At 44.9% G+C, this 16,304-nt stretch overlaps 3 protein-coding genes across 4 annotated transcripts; all 3 read right to left on the bottom strand.

Moving 5' to 3' along the window:
- Window positions 1–1,291: 1,291 nt before the first annotated feature.
- LOC136427064 (uncharacterized) lies at window positions 1,292–4,756 on the bottom strand. The gene is made up of 3 exons (XM_066415782.1): window positions 4,679–4,756; window positions 3,160–3,285; window positions 1,292–2,333 (listed from the first exon to the last, which is right to left on the bottom strand). The coding sequence occupies exons 1-3, from the start codon at window positions 4,754–4,756 to the stop codon at window positions 2,031–2,033; spliced, it is 507 nt and encodes a 168-aa protein (XP_066271879.1). The 3' UTR covers window positions 1,292–2,030.
- Window positions 4,757–4,873: 117 nt separating this feature from the next.
- Window positions 4,874–6,961, bottom strand: LOC136427063 (uncharacterized). The gene is made up of 2 exons (XM_066415781.1): window positions 6,058–6,961; window positions 4,874–5,083 (listed from the first exon to the last, which is right to left on the bottom strand). The coding sequence occupies exons 1-2, from the start codon at window positions 6,550–6,552 to the stop codon at window positions 4,874–4,876; spliced, it is 705 nt and encodes a 234-aa protein (XP_066271878.1). The 5' UTR covers window positions 6,553–6,961.
- Window positions 6,962–8,762: 1,801 nt separating this feature from the next.
- On the bottom strand, window positions 8,763–11,359 carry LOC136426786 (uncharacterized). 2 transcript variants are annotated; one of them, XM_066415509.1, is made up of 4 exons: window positions 11,009–11,359; window positions 10,060–10,108; window positions 9,799–9,904; window positions 8,763–9,324 (listed from the first exon to the last, which is right to left on the bottom strand). In XM_066415509.1, exons 2-4 carry the CDS (start codon window positions 10,081–10,083, stop codon window positions 9,110–9,112), a joined length of 345 nt encoding a protein of 114 aa, XP_066271606.1. In that variant the 5' UTR covers window positions 10,084–10,108; window positions 11,009–11,359; the 3' UTR covers window positions 8,763–9,109. The 2 variants fall into 2 exon arrangements, with proteins under 2 accessions (XP_066271606.1, XP_066271604.1); XM_066415507.1 differs by lacking the exon at window positions 10,060–10,108 and having other exon boundaries at window positions 9,095–9,324; window positions 11,009–11,350.
- Window positions 11,360–16,304: the final 4,945 nt, after the last annotated feature.

The following is a 16,304-nucleotide window of genomic DNA, read 5'->3' as shown; positions in this document are numbered from 1 at the left end:
CAAATTAGAATCTGATTTGCATAATTATCGTCCAATCATACTAAGCATCACACAAGCTATCAACATTCCAAAAATCATGACCATCCATCAATGCTATCTTGTAATAGTATTTTCTCATTAATTATGCAAATGAGGTCTTCAAATGAGGTCTTCACCACTAGTTTATATCAATTAATATTTCTCTCTTCCTCAGTTACATATGTCACATGTTTCAGAGTCCTATCATGGAATTTGGCGGATGTATAAACTTTCCTCATTAATTATGCAAATTAGATAATGATTTGCATAAGAAGTATTTAATCATGTACATCATCACCCAAGCTATCTACTTACCAAAAATCATTACCATCCATCAAGCCCTTCTTGAGTTATTCCCTTTCAAAGTCAGACGCAAAACCTGCTCCTGCAGTTCCAAAAAAAGCCGCTAGGGGGTCCAAACCCATACCACTTACTCTCTGCGGTGCAGTACCGTAAGAAGCTGCTAGGGGGCCCAAAATCTAATCGTTTTTAGGTCTCATCAAAACCTACCAACATACCAAATACCAAGACAGTCCATCAAGGCATTCTCGAGTTATGCTGGTCCACTACACACAAACACACAAACGCTACCCTCTGCATAACCTTCTCAGCGAAGGTAATAAGGAGCTATCGTCAGCAAATAGAAAGGGGCATGTAACTAGACCGTCCACCATGCACCTCGCATAGGTCGTGAGTTCAATCCCTGACGGATCATAGAAAAGACTTTAGAAATGGTACATTCTGCATTTCCTTATCGGCAATATAAGGTACTTAAATATAAGGTACTTAAATCGACTAGGCTGATACTGCTTACTTCGGAATGTCTATTTAAGGCAAATTGCACTCTCAAGAAGGTATAGAATAATTTGCTTGCGGGAAAGAAGTTGTTTTCTACTCTGACCCACTATTGTGCAGCCTAGATATTAAACCAAAGAAATAACTCCTTCGGCTGCAAACGTAACGAAACCAAATACGCAACTCATGCGGACTTGTATATACACACAAATGTGAAGTTTTATAGAGTCAAATTTTGCGATAGCTTGAATGGCAGGTGGCCTTGATCAAGGTTCGATTATCGAATGGCGATAGGGAAAGAGAAATAGAAATGGGGGACTTTGCAGAGTTTCAAGACCCACAAGAGCCAGCACACGAAATGCTTAGCAGCGAGATAAAGATAGTAGCAGACATTCAAACAGATAAACAAACAGACAAAAGAGATACGGCAAGATCTCACAGTACTAGTTCTAGTCTAATCAACTCAAGAGAGGGGGGATTTCGTATACATCATTTATTCACTTGTAAAAAAACAACTCAACAACTTTCACAAAACAATAGAGGCTCGTCACCTGCGTTAATTGGTCAATAGCACCAAAGCGTACAATAAATGTTTGATTAACTCTAACTCTATAGGGCCCTGTCACACTTGTGCGTATATTCAAGTGCGCGTGAGTTGCGCATTAACATTTTTTTTAGTTTACGTAAGGTTTGCGGGGGAAAAGTTGTTTTCTACTTTGACCCACCGTTGTGCAGCCTAGTGACCGAACCTAAGAAATCACTTAGTCGGCTGCAAACTTAACCTAAACCAAAAACATGTTAATACGCAACCCATGCGGACTTGTATATACGCACAAGTGTGACAGGGGCTTTAGGGAGCTCTAATGCTTCTGTTCACCTTTCACCAACATACATAAATAAGTGCATTGTTCGTTGCATTGGCATACCATCTTACGGTATCAACGAATGTACCAGATATCGCAAACACTTGCTTAACTCCTCGTGAGAGGAGAGGAAAAAATTAACCTCCAAGCAGATGCAAGGGTCCTGTTCATTCTCAGTCCTCATTTACGTTTGTTTTTGCAATGTTTAGTTCTCTACAGTATTGCATTTTCCAATGGTTCGAAGACTCCTTTGCAAAGTACAATACTAGAAATAAGTAAATGTTGCAAAAACAGACGTAAAACATCGAAAATGAGCTGCATCCTTGGAGCTTGGAGAAATTAAAGGAAACGTCCCTAACTATCTTCTGTAGTACTTGTGGCGGAAGGACATTGTCTTTCGTCACTTCCGTCGCTACAGTCGTCACTTCCGTCACACCTCTGTCCGCGCGTCACGCACGTGTAGTCCCCGGAGCACGGCCACCCGTCCGCACCGCACATCAAGCCCGCCATGGCTCCCTCCCCCTCGGGTAGGAACAGCCCGCCCTTGCTGTAGGTGGAGCGGCGGAGGCCCGGGAACTCCTCCTCCAGAGCCGCCGCGATGGCCCCGAGACTTCGCACGGACTCCTCGGTGATGTCTTCCGCGATCTCGATCTCAACCTTTGGAGACATGCAGAAGAAAAATCTACACATTATGCATGATCGACGTGCAAAATGACAAATCAACAGGTAGGCGTACCAACTACTAAGTACAATGTACCTAATACCAGCTCAGAAAAGAGCAAGAAATATAATATCAAAGCAGATCTATCAGTGGCAAAGACCTATCAAACTGGCAAAGGAAGTTTGGTGGCGATTAAAACTCCTTTTGCCAGTTGGATACGGTCTTTGCCACTGATAGATCTGCTTTGATATTATATTTCTTGCTCTTTTCTGAGCTGGTATTAGGTACATTGTACTTGGACATTGCGAAAAAAAGCCATGCCTTCAAGTACCTTAGTTATTTAAGCCCCCCTCTCACTGGACCCGCGGCACGCTGGTGGCGTCGCTGCGGCCGATCGAATTGACAAAGCACTCAACGAATTTCATCGACAAAAAACGAACCTTTTTAAGCTTTGTGTGTTTTGTCGTCTTTTTGGTCATACTTGTACACTTTGAATGATATTTCCATTATAAAGTCAAGGATAACACAAATCCAGTTTAGGACGCAGCGACGCCGCCAGCGTGCCGCGGGTCCAGTGAGAGGGGAGCTTAACCTAACATTGGAGTGTTAAGAAATTCGTATTTTCCTAGAACTATCGTAGAATGGAACTCGTTGCCATCAAGCACTGTAGAGGCATCCTTACTAGATAGCTTTAAAGAACACTTGAAGTTAGATGTGCAACGGTTAGGTTACAGATACAGAAGCTGGTGTGTTACGCTGAAGGGCGGTTATACGGGATATACAAATACAGATACAGATATAGATACAGATATAGACACAGACCTCCATCGCGCCGAAGGGCCATGAGTTGACGAGGTAGTCGGTGAGGATGTAGCGGTCCAGCGACACCTCGAACAGCTTAGTGTTGTTCTCGTCTTCCAGGCCGACGCGGAGGCGATAGTCGTCCACCTAAGCATAACAAATGGACGTGTGAGAAAAATACTCACGTAAATGTTCACGGAAGTCTTCCATGATGTCTATGTGTTTGACGACAATTGTACACGGTACAAAGTATGGCAAGAATTCTTATAACATGATACAAAATAGAAGTATAGAATAAAACTTAACATCCTATTTATTGATACTGTGCAAAGTTTTTCGAGATGTCTTGAGTAATGATATTGTGATTATTGGAATTGCAACAAGCTTGTATATAGAAAGTAGAATGTAATGTGTAACAAGCTTGTATGTAGAGACACATTTGTACAAAGAACGGAATTCGGATTATGTTGCAACATAACCCGTGAGTTTCTTACTGAATAAAATCATCATCAATCATCATCAATCAATACAATAAGGGCTAGCATACGTTTTTGATATAGTGTTATAATCGAGTGGGGCTAATAATCATTGTACGCACAGGATCGCGGGTGGAAACAGATTGTCACCACCTAAGATTATTGAAATCTCTTGACAGAAGGGTTCAACTGTGGCTCAACTGTTAGCAGCATCACAGTTGAGCTCCTGGTTCCAATTAGTTGGTTTCTCTGAAACCCCGGCTCAAGTCCCGGGGTCAGGACATCTCGGTTGGGGCTGCACATGTCTTTCGGTTCGGAAGGGACATAAAAGGGGGAACCTATTAAAAGCTATCAACCCCTGGCAATTTCTGGTTCTTGGAAACCCCGGCTCAAGTCCCGGGGTCAGGACATCTCGGTTGGGGCTGCACCTGTCTTTCGGTTCGGAAGGGACAAGAAATGTCGGACCCTTTAACCCCTCCCTGTAAAAATGTATTATTCTACTGAAATGGCAAGGCAACTAGGCACTACAAGGGTCTGGACGAATGAACAAACGGACCTTGAGCAATTGTCTGAGCTCAGCTCAGTCTAGCTGCGAGTGTTCCCTCCTCATGACCCGGCTGGCGTGGTACCACTGATCGCAGGAGATACCTCGAGCACGTTTAAGGGGAAGACTAGCAACCCCTCCCTGTAACAATGCACCCTGCTACTGAAACAACAAGGAAACTTGCTGCCCCATGTGCATGAAAGTCTAGCTCAGTCTAGCTGCGAGTGTTCCCTCCTCATGACCCGGATGGCGTCGTACCGCTGATCGCAGGAGATACCTCGAGCACGTTTAAGGGGAAGGACTAGCAACCCCTCCCTGTAACAATACACCCTACTACCTCTAGCCGCGGATGTTCCCTCTTCATGATCCGTCTAGCGGCGTACGACAGGTCGTAAGAGGAGATACCTCGAGCACGTTTAAGGGGAAGGGCTAGCAACCCCTCCCTGTAACAATACACCCTGCTACTGAAACAACAAGGAAACTTGCTGCCCCATGTGCATGAAAGAACGAAAGAACGAACCTTGAGCGAGGGTCTGAGCTCGGCACAGTCTAGCTGCGAGCGTTCCCTCTTCATGACCCGGATAGCGTCGTATGACATGTCGCAGGAGGAGATACCTCGAACACGTTAAAGGGGAAGGGCTAGCAACCTCTCTGTAAGAATATACCCTGCTACTGAAACAACAAGGAAACTTGCTGCCCTGTGTGCCACTAGGTACTACTTGAAGGGTCTGAACGAACGAACCTTGAGGGAGGGTCTGAGCTCGGCGCAATCTAACCGCGGGTGTTCCCTCCTCATGGCCCGTATGGCGTCGTACGACAGGTCGCAGGCGGAGATGACGGCGGTGGAGGTCGGCAGGTCCGGCTCGCTCTCCCGGCTACCCACCTCCTCCCGACCCCAGATCGCGCCCACGCGGCTAGGGCTCCCCTGGGGGATAGATAAATAGATAAGTAGATAAATAGATTGATGTGAGTGAGACTGAGTGAATGAATGAATGAATTAATGAATGGATGGATTAATGACTGGATGCTGCTGGATAAATCTATGAATAAATAGATAGATGGATGAACGAATGAAGGAGCGAATGAAGGAAGGAAGGACCGAACGAGCGAACGAACGAATGACTGAGTGAATGAGTGAGTGAGCAAGTGAGTGAGTGAGTGAGTGAGTGAGTGAATGAGTGAGTGAGTGAGTGAGTGAGTGAGTGAGTGAACGGATAAGTAAATGAATAAATATACGAACTAATGGGTGGATGGATGGAATGATGAATGGGTGTTTGAATGAAGGAAGGGAGAAGGAAGGAAGGAAGGAAGGAAGGAAGGAAGGAAGGAAGGGAGGGAGGGAGGGAGGGAGGGAGGGAGGGAGGGAGGGAGGGAGGGAGGGAGGGAGGGAGGGAGGGAGGGAGGGAGGGAGGGAGGGAGGGAGGGAGGGAGGGAGGGAGGGAGGGAGGGAGGGAGGGAGGGAGGGAGGGAGGGAGGGAGGGAGGAAGGAAGGAAGGAAGGAAGGAAGGAAGGAAGGAAGGAAGGAAGGAAGGAAGGAAGGAAGGAAGGAAGGAAGGAAGGAAGGAAGGAAGGAAGGAAGGAAGGAAGGAAGGAAGGAAGGAAGGAAGGAAGGAAGGAAGGAAGGAAGGAAGGAAGGAAGTGATGAAGTGATGAATTAATGAATGAAGGAAGGAAGAATTTTTTTTCTTTACGTGTCTTGTGCTTTATGCGTCCAGCCCGTGTGCGCTTATAAGACACCAATATAAAGGATTACAAAGGACAAGGTCGAGAAAACATATGCATAAATGTAATACGATACAGGCGAACAGAATGAACAATCATTGGTCAGAGATATCAAACCATATACATGTATATACAAATAAACAGAATCTATAATCATTGAACCAAGATTTTACATACCTTGTACTGAATAAGGTCCCAGTCAGACACCCAGTTGGCGAGTTTCACGTCCAGCCAGGAGTTGCTGAAAGCCGGCGGCGAGGCTTGGTACCGGGTCCGGTGCCGTAGGGAGTTCATATTGTCCGTCAGCTCCAAGTCCGCCGTGTCGTAGTAGTAGTCCACGTACTTCCGACAAGTGTTGTCCCACCGCACGATCGCGGTGTAGTTCAGAAACTCGCTGCCGTTGGAGAATCGTTCCACCAGGGCGTCGTAGGTTGAGACGTCGGGAATTTCCCACTTGCCCTCGACTTCGAAGTCTCGGAGGGCCGTCGTGTTGTCGGCGGGGGTGTCCTCACTAGCTGCCGCCGGGGTGGTGGGCGTCGCCTCGGTGCCTAACGCCGGAAGGGGAGTACCGGCGACCCGACGAGGCGATATCGTCACCGCCAAAATTAACAAGAAGTTCAAGGTGGCGACCGTTCTTCTAGCTCCTTGACACCGGATTCTTAAGAATTCCATCGCAATCTTTGAAATCTGGCTGGCTGTTTGTGGTCTTGGAATGATAAGAAAGCTGTGGGTTTTTTACCAACACTTGCTGGCTAGCAGTCGGGCAACGAATTTTACGAGTTTTCTCTCCTACGTGACTCCAGGACGAACAATGCGGTGTAAGAGAAGAGTGGTGAGGTTTTTATCGCGGCACATTATCCGGGCCATGCTGCCCATCACGCCCGAGCAGGGCGCTACCCACGTGCAAGGCCGGCGGCACTGTGGAGGGTGTGCATGCTCTTTTTTGTCAGGCGTGGCGAGATGCTTCGTAGCTAACTGTGGTTCAGCGTTAAGAGTTGTCGGTGTGTTATTCGGGAAGCGTGATATGTCGCTTTTAAATTCTATGTAGAATGTCATTTGTTATCCTGAATTCGTCGTTAAGCGTTAGTTTGCCACAAAGTTACTACAGAGCATTCGGTTGTGTTGGTGTTCGTAGCCTTAGTTCGGCCAAGGACATTATATAGGATCCTATATATATAATGTCCTTGGTTCGGCCCGACGATACACCTCAATGACCTCAATGGAATGACCCAATGAAACTGTTCCCACAAGCAGGTCTCTTTCAAACCTCATTTGTTTCCAAAACCTTTCGCAAGAATAGATGATTTTTTCATTTCTTTTATAATATTCTACCTTATATTTCCCCCATCCCGCCTCCTCAGCCTACTTTTAAGCGTTGCCAGGATCCCTCCATACAGACCCTCCTGAAGCACTGTATACCGTGCAGAAACACAAAACCTTTCGGAACAACGGGAGACTTTCATATGCAGATTCTGCCGGAAGGATCGTCTTTGCGTACATGCACTGGCCGTGATACGGCGCATGTTGTCGGGTGGAGTATCACATGCAGCCTGTTATACTACACGATGGCTGCGGTGTGTAATACTACACGTGGGCAGTGTGCAGTCTGAATGACTTGATGCAGCCCAATACTTCCGGTAGTAGCATGTATAGTATGCTTGTATAGTCCGTCTCTGATATCTTTTGTTAGCCTCTACCAGGCTCCGCAGGGCGCTGGAAAGGAAAATTTGGCAAACTCGACAGAAACGCGCCAGAGGAGTATTAACTAAACCGGCCAGGGAGTACAGTTTAACGACCTCGGTGAATACCGACAGGCTCTCTGGCAGGTCATCTGTCTTTTTTTGGCGATTTCATATCTTTCCAGCGTCCTGTGGAGCCTGGTAGAGGCTATCTGTTGTGTCGATGAAGGTTAGACATCCAGGTAGAAAATTACGCATTACAAAATAAGTCCGATCACAATCTTTCATCAGTGACGGAGAATAGATTTGATGACAAATGTAACCTATTCATATATCAATATCTATAAATGTGGGTACAGTGGTTTTAATGACTGCATGCTGCCCAAACGGTTCAATACAAATGTCCATGCATATGCACATATAGCGCTGTAGCCGGATCATTTATATATAATAGTTTTTATGTGTATGTACCTAGAATATTGTTATAGCTCGTTGCGCTGTCCATGTCAAAATTCCATTGTAAAGTACGGTATTGTCTTTGTCAGTAGGACTAGCCCTTTGTAATAGCAGTCAGACAGCCCTGGCTGTGTGTCCTGAACGGGCCAATAGATAGATAAATAGTACCGTAGCCCGCTTCTACAATAAGCTCCCAAATGTCTCAAAGCAAAGAAACATAGCCTCCTTACAGGCTCTACAAGGCAGGCTTTTTTTCTGATGACATATCAGTTTCTTTCGCCGGGTCGAAACCGAGAGTTCGATGGAAGTGATACCATCAGAAAAAAATGTCTGACACCTAGAGCCTGCTAACGGGGCTATATTTTTTTGCTTTGGTATATTTTGAGCTTGCTAAGAAGGATGCTAACGCTAATGTGCCCAATGCAACACAACACAGAACAAATAATACACAATGCAACAGGCATACATTATTACCTTCGTACCACCGTGATCAAACAAAATCACAGCAACATTTTACCGTGAAAAACACCAATATCAAAAAACAAATAAGGACTGCCTCCACCAAAGTAAAAGTGGGCCTGTTACGAGAGAGACACATTCGTTCCATTTACGCCAGGCTTAAGTGACATTTGCGCTTGCAGCAGACGTAGACGTGGCGTTTCCCCACACGGCAGTACTTCACACAGGGACAGCTGAAGACTATGCGGCCGACAAAAGGCGGAGTGTCTCCATCCACTGGAGCCACATCTGCAGTAGAACGTGATTATTTAGTTAGTCGCATAAACGAAGGCAAAATAATCCTCCAGACCTTCTTGCAAGACACACCAGAGGAAATGTCATACGACGCATTAAACATATTTCACACCACCAGCGCGACTACTAACGTTTGTACCCCTCCTGTTCGTACCTAAAAATAGCACAAATACGTACAATATTCGTATTTTTACATTAAAACGATATCGTTTTACGTCTACGATATCGTTTCGACTAAAATATCGTCATACAGTACTATGTATATGATAGCGTATAGTCCATCGTGTTTATGTGCTCTAGTTGTGTACCTGACTGTGTGTTCCTGTAGTAAATGATAGCGTCTAGTCCATCGTGTTTATGTGTTCTAGTTGTGTACCTGACTGTGTGTCCCTGTAGTCGACACAATCCGCACAGTCACAGTGGTCCGCGGTGTTGCCGCACCAGTTTGCCGGGGAGCAGCACGGGTAGATCCCGCTAGGGTCGCATTCTGCAGGACTGCCGTCCTTACCGGGGTAGCCCTGTCCGCAACGTGCATCCTCACGCCACTTCTTAGGTGCTACAGTAGGAAACAAGACCATAGTACGTCCAGGTCAAAAGATACAAAAAACGGAAGTTCTGCTGCAGTACCAATGTCACATACCAGGGGACCCAAAATCGACTTTGACCTTCGCCTTTCCATCATCTACCCACATACCAAATATCATTACAATCCATCCAGAGATTGTTGACTTATGCTGAAAAAATCCGGAAACATAAACACACACACACACACACAAACACACAGACGTACAGACAGACACACACACACACAAACAAACAAACAAACAAACACACACAAAACTATACCTCCATTTTTCATGAACATAACAAAATACGCAAATCATTGAAGCTATCGTGAGTGAGTGAGTGAGTGAGTGAGTGAGTGAGTGAGTGAGTGATCATGCCTATGCCTATCGTCTAAGTTTGTTATAATATGCGATGTGGTGCTAACGCCAGGCGTTATCACATACGTATATTTACTTATCCTTACGGTTTGCTGCAGCTGGTTGGAACAGGATCGGCAGAACCGCTACAGCCGCAAACAACATCACCGTTGTCATGGAAACACGACGTCCTTTGGATAGCCTCATAGCAACCTGCGCAGAAGATAATAGTTTGCTTAAAAACTATCTGACCGAAAACGATTTTACCGATTGATCCTTTACAACATGCATATGCCACGACATTCCAATAAAGGTAAATATACAATTGTTAAAAGCGATCTGAGGTAACGTTACATGTAATATCTCACCGAAGACAGCACGCGTACCATCATGAGGGGCTAACTTCAATCCTTACTGCTGAAAGACGCAAACAAACCACAGAAGTCTTCGCCGTTTCTGTTACAGGGTTGAGACGTGTATGTGGCATTTGTCCCGGTAGGCCGGTGCCTAGAAATACGTCGGACACTCCATAGCAACCTTCCTTGAGATCGTATTTCCTTAGCAACCTTCCTTGTAGACACACTTCCAATCTGGACCATGGGCGCTACTTGTGTCGGGGGGTAACGCGGCTAACGCCTAACACAAACAGCCACATCGTCCAAAAAAAGCTTAATTGGCAGAACGACAACTAAAATCTGTCTCAGATCCGCAGAAAGAACTATGAATTAGGGTTTTACCGTGGTCAACATTGACCGACGGAATTCTTTCCGTCACGGTGTTTGGAAGGGGGGCTTATTTGTAAGGTGACTAGTACTTCATGTTGCGGCAACATCGAGATTAGATAATTCTGGAAGAAGATATAGTATCAAGTGGCGTCAGCTACCTACCCGACACTAAACGGGTTAAAATGAGGACTATTTTAACCACGGAGGCCATACATACTTTTTGTCTCTTTCTGTCCAAAGGGAACAAAGGCAAAGCAAAGGCCGCCACACAGCACTAATTATGGCACACACTGGGACATTTTTAAGGCCTTAGAAGTATGCAACATATACCAAACAGCTCAAGAACAAGTCAGCTATTGGCAATCTACTTTTGATCCACATTAACCCAGATATGTATTCTTATTTCCTAAGAACTGCCATAGATTGGAACTCTTTACCGTACTCCATTACACAAGTGCAAAATCGGGAAAAGTTGAGAGAGGAAGTCGCGAACCACCGGAGAACCCGCCAATACGGGTGCACTACTACCCCTGAACGTTTCACCCCAGCTAAGGGGAGTTGTTCTGTACCAGAACCAGAACCATGAACTCACCTTGTTCTGAACACCGGTGTCCATCATGTGTCCCGTTTAACTCCAGGCTTAGCAAATTAAGGCCGCAATTTTCGCAAGGCGATCCTACCCGTGACTGAGACTCGGAGCTAACTGCGCATACCTAGCTGGTAGCTAACATACCTACCATCGTCGTTTCGGGGAGAAGGCAAAATGATCGATAACCGTGACTCCTGTTCTTTGCCCGACGTTAGGGCTTGTAAAAGGTAAGCCAGCAACAGAATTCTCTTCACTGGCAGAGGTGGGCGGGGGTGTCCATTACCTTTCTTTTATCGCGCCGCTTTCTGACGAGTCTCCCTGACGGCTTTCAGAAAGCAGGCCAATCAGCAGATCTTTCCCTTGATTCGACCCCTTGGACAAGGAAACACTTGGCACTAGTGCTGCGGACCGGTACTGTACCGTAAAAATGATTCGGTACGGGTCCAAAATACCGGATCATGAAGTACCGGTACTGTACCGATATAAATTTACACCAAGTAAACATGTGCTTATTTTGTGACTGATCTCCTGACCTCATGCAACACCAAACGTGACCAAAGTGACACCTTGGAACAGCGTAAATAATATGCAACAGATCATTCAGGCAGGCCGGGAGTTTTGATAGCAAGGCCAGGGGAGTTTGGCGGTAGGAAACCTAGTTATGTTCTTTGAATAAAGATACTGAGAAATTGAAAATAGTTTACGTTTTTGTCATTGAAGAAGTTCAGAAAAACACAAGTTAATTCTTAAATTGTTCAGGTACAGGTACAGGTCCAGACCTGAACCTAAACCGCTGTACCGGTACCTGTACCTGATGTTACGTTTAGGTACGCAGCACTACTTGGCACCCTGCTACCTTGGACCCAAAGTACACCACTCGTCAAACAAACCTATCAAAACAAGAGTTTGGAGACCTCAAATCTCCATGAAATATATATTATGCAAATTAGACCAACATTTGCATAATTTGTATTCAACCATATTCACTGTCACATAACTTCCAAATGCCACAAGTATGAAATTCCAGTTATCTACTAATATGGAACTACAGTATTTTCCCATTAATTATGCAAGTTAGGTCCTCATTTGCGTAACTTGTATCTATCAATATCCCTTTATTTCTCAGTTACATATGTTGCATTTCTGAACTGTCGTACCATTGGATGGAGTGGGTCTATAACTACCATTTCCCCATTAATTATGCAAATTAGATTCTGATTGGCATGATTACCATTTCATTATATCAAGTAACCAAGAATCCAGGACCCAGGGTCCTCCTCCTATAAAAACTATCGTCTGTCAGTGAATTAGTAGCTAAATTGACGTTTTGGTTATGGTTATCACCATAACCAACGTTACTGCAGCAGATGCTGGTCTGTATGTCTGTATTGCAGAAAGTCCGGTGGGTTCAGAATTTTCCACACTGTATGTGGACTTTTCGCTCCTTTGACCGCTTCTCTGCGGAAGTGTCTTCTGGCAAGGAACAAGGAACATGCACCATTTTCTATGATTAATCCTAATCTAATACAATATTTGTATATCATACAGTTATCTATTGTTTATTGTATTCTGGTAAATTACAACAGTCAATGGTGCATGCAATATAAGAAGTTGTATTTTATATGACTAATACTAATCTGATATAATTTGTATATCATATCTATTGTTTATTGCATTTTCACCATGATACAGTGAATAGAAGCATCAGAGATGGAGTTGTATTGTAGTGAAGATAATTCCTGATAATAAACTCGGAGTATATTCACTTGTTTTAGCCTGTGGTACTTCTGGACTTGGGCTCAAGATTACTCAGTTAAATTAAGTTATAATTTGTAGATTTTGTTATTTTGTTAGATGTGTAACGTTACCAATGAATACAATTACAGTACATTAGTTGTAACGTTACCATTAGCACAAAAATCCTTAGCTGAAAAATAAACAGCAACACAGAGACCAAGACCAAAACATATTCGTTGGTGTAGTCAATTTAAAGACGTTCGGAAGCTCATAATGTACTACTGCCACCTATCAAACATAATAAGCAGCTCGTCTACCGTCAGAATGTTGTGAAATCATTCTTTATTCGGAAATAAAAAAGTAAGTCAGTCGTGTGACCAAGCGTGCAGAGAGACGCACGTCGTGTATTCCTTGAAGCGTTCTATGTGCACAGCAAAGTGCGTATCAACAGGACGATGCCTAACTACTGCAGTTGTCATGAACATTGCTAGGAAATGCTGTCGATCGTACCATCCGCCAGCCTTTCTCCAACCATCTTCAATGCCATTGCCTTACTTGTAACCGTCAGTTCTACTACAATGGCTGAAGTAAGAAAAAGATACATATTCATTGCGATAGCTGAAAAATCTGGAGCCCAAACTAAGTAGAAAACGTCTGATTTAATCCTTATTGTCTGGAATTATTTGAGTACTAGGTCAAATTCAATTCCAAAACGGGAATATAACGCTACGCCGTATACTAGGATCAGAACTTCGCGTCAGAGATGTTCTCGAACAGAATACGTCATCATGACCATCTCCAAGGCAACGCCACATATACACTACGCGTCCCACGGGCTGCTAATTGTTCGAAATCCACGTTTGGTGCGTGCCAAAGCCAATGGATGGTATATAAGTAATTAAAAACGGGATGGCCTCAGTAAAAGTGAACATCTCGGGGACCAGTCCCGTCAAGACCGGCAAGAAGAAAACGGTGACGTTCCTTGCAAGTTCAAAGAAGTTCAAAGTCACAGGAAAGTCGCCGTCAGCACCCGGTCTTTTCAAGACCACGGACGACGTCACATCTCAACCCGGGAACGGAGGTACTTTCAGTATCGATAATGAAGAAAGCGTTTCTCCTATGCCAGATTGGTCTCAACCGTTCCCTCGGTCTTCTTCACCCGCATTGAAGACTGGAGGTGTTGATCTTGGCGTTGACATCAGCGGTACTACAATCGGTGGGGCTTCGACTGATCCGAGTGAAATTGAAGACAAGCAAGAACCCAAGACCAGCAAAAGTCTGACCGACTTGAGTTCCTCTGATCAGTTTTCCGTGCGAGTCCGACGGGCGTCGTCACAATCCTCCAGGGCCAAGCTGAACCCAGCCGTGCTGAAGGCGAGGTGTATCCGCCGGAGGTTTAACAGGTTTGTTTGCTTGTTTATCATAACCGATAAACCGTCTATAGGTGCTAGACGTACTACAAGAAAATTTTGTACAGTAAGCACAAGCCGTGTAAGTCAGCAACCCTTACCACAAGACCACCGTGCTAGGGATTCGAACCTATCTATATATAATACTGGGCAAAACCCGGTTGGAGTGTCGCGCCCAGGGTGCACGCCTAAGATCTAGAACCTTGAGACTCTAAAAAGTTAACAAACCTTGACGACAAGACCACCTTGCTTGGTACTCTAAAAAGTCAACAACCCTAACCATAAGACCACCTTGCTAGGGATTCGAACCCGGAACTTTTAGATTCTACATGTAAGTCAACAACCCTAACCACAAGACCACCTTTTCACCAGGCTGTCCGGAGGGGACCTGTTTCACCTGTACACGCGGCGGTTCATGAACACCTTCCAGAGGAGACGGCCTCTTGGTCCGTACGGGAACGTCTTCAACATGAAGCCTGCTGCACAGATGGGAGAGACATCTGATGGGCCCGGGAGCCCTGGCAACAGCATAGCTTTGGCTACAGCCGACAGGTACGGAAATACTCTTACGCCGTGGTCACAATCGTCGTGGGTCGCCGTACAATTTTGATGCCGTGGTCGAAGAGTTTTCAATCAGGCTGTGACAGAATAAGGATCTGATATGACAGCCTTTTCGGTAATAAGACAAGTGAAATTTGCAAGACATTCGCACGACTTTCTCCATAGAATGCGTTCAACTTGCGATCGTTCGACGAATGTGACCGGGCGCTTACTTGTTGAGACTCATGAATGGCTTTTAAAGATAGATGTTGTGCGAACACCGCACGGTAACGTCTTCAACATCTGATAGGAGTCCTGTCAACAGCTTTGGCTGCATCCGATAGGTACAGAACTAGTCTTACTTTTCGATACTCCTGAGTAGTTTTTAAACCCATTTCTTGTGCGAACACCTTGCTTTATTGCTAAGTTTGAATATTGTAATGTCTTGTGTGTCTTAATTCGGCAAGGGTGTTACTTTTTATGACGCAGTGATGACTCTAATTCCCCGTATGCAACGTTAGGCCTACTCTTACTTCATGATTTTATATATTTAGTCTTCAAAATTGCCTAAAATTACGAAATTCAGCCAGTCTTACCTTTACATTATTTGGCTGCTATGTTCTTCTGATGTATCTATGACAAAGTACTGATCTGCCAACAAAAAATTCCCGATGTAATCCCCTACAGCAGTGTTGGGGCCTCCTCGGGGAAGACCGCCGGCACCAAGTCTCAGGAAGAGATGAAGCAGATCCAAGACATCCGTGATGAAAGTTGCGCAATCACTGCTAAGGAGGTACCGACGGCGTTCACGGAAGTTGACGACGAGATCCAGTTCCGCCGCGATCGTTTTTGATCTTTCTCAAGGCTTGGAAATGGACAACTGTTGTGGCATTGCAATAGATAATAGCGTCACAAATGCTGCCGCCGAAATGTCCATTTGTATTTGTTGAAAATGAGACGATTCATTACACTGGGTGTCATTACTCTCGCTGGTAACGGCTGATCCACAAATACAGACGAACGTAAATATGACCTACAAGAATTGGAATGAATAGATAAATAGCTTCTGGATAACAGTGTTCTTAGTACACAACCAAAGAGTTGATACCTTGCCGACGTTTCGGTGACCGTCTGTCATCTTTCTTGTGGCAGTACTGACTGGTTCAACTTCGCACTGCAGCTAGGTGTCGCTGCTGCAATTTGAAGAATGCGGTCCCAAACGTGACTGAGCTTGTATCCCCACCAAACTGCAGCACGTGGTTGAACCAGTTCATATTTTCCTGGCCTGTGGAAGGTGACAGATGGCCACCAACTGACTACCTCTCAGCGCCATGACCACGAATTCAAGTCAACGTTTTGCCTGCTATGGTTTTCGAATGACTGGCAGCAGCATGTTCATTACAGTATGATGAATTTGATCACACAGTCCAAAATTGTAGTCGTTCGTCAACCAACTTCACAAGGAACGTTGTGGAAATACATCAATATCAATCTAGTTCATCTGTGCATTACTATCTAGTTACAATAGTTTGATACATGAACTACTAGATGCCCAGTTGATGGCCTTATATTCACCAAGCCGGACACTGCTCATAATAAAAAGATCAGTAGAC

Source organism: Branchiostoma lanceolatum, chromosome 2 (genome assembly GCF_035083965.1).
Source record: "Branchiostoma lanceolatum isolate klBraLanc5 chromosome 2, klBraLanc5.hap2, whole genome shotgun sequence".
NCBI lineage: Eukaryota > Metazoa > Chordata > Leptocardii > Amphioxiformes > Branchiostomatidae > Branchiostoma > Branchiostoma lanceolatum.
The sequence above is the reverse complement of the archived record's forward strand: the minus strand, read 5'-3'. Positions and strand labels throughout refer to the sequence as shown.

Coding starts and splice junctions, on each gene's coding strand:
- LOC136427064 (XM_066415782.1), bottom strand. CDS start 4,756: ATGTCATACGACGCTATCCGGGTCATGAAGAGGGAACGCTCGCAGCTA. Junction 3,286..4,678: donor AGCTCAGACCCTCGCTCAAG/GTTCGTTCTTTC, acceptor TGTTATGCTTAG/GTGGACGACTATCGCCTCCG. Junction 2,334..3,159: donor GGCCCTTCGGCGCGATGGAG/GTCTGTGTCTAT, acceptor ATGTCTCCAAAG/GTTGAGATCGAGATCGCGGA.
- LOC136427063 (XM_066415781.1), bottom strand. CDS start 6,552: ATGGAATTCTTAAGAATCCGGTGTCAAGGAGCTAGAAGAACGGTCGCC. Junction 5,084..6,057: donor GGGACCTTATTCAGTACAAG/GTATGTAAAATC, acceptor TCTATCCCCCAG/GGGAGCCCTAGCCGCGTGGG.
- LOC136426786 (XM_066415507.1), bottom strand. CDS start 11,035: ATGATGGACACCGGTGTTCAGAACAAG. Junction 9,905..11,008: donor ACACCGGTGTTCAGAACAAG/GTGAGTTCATGG, acceptor TCTTCTGCGCAG/GTTGCTATGAGGCTATCCAA. Junction 9,325..9,798: donor CCAACCAGCTGCAGCAAACC/GTAAGGATAAGT, acceptor TTCCTACTGTAG/CACCTAAGAAGTGGCGTGAG.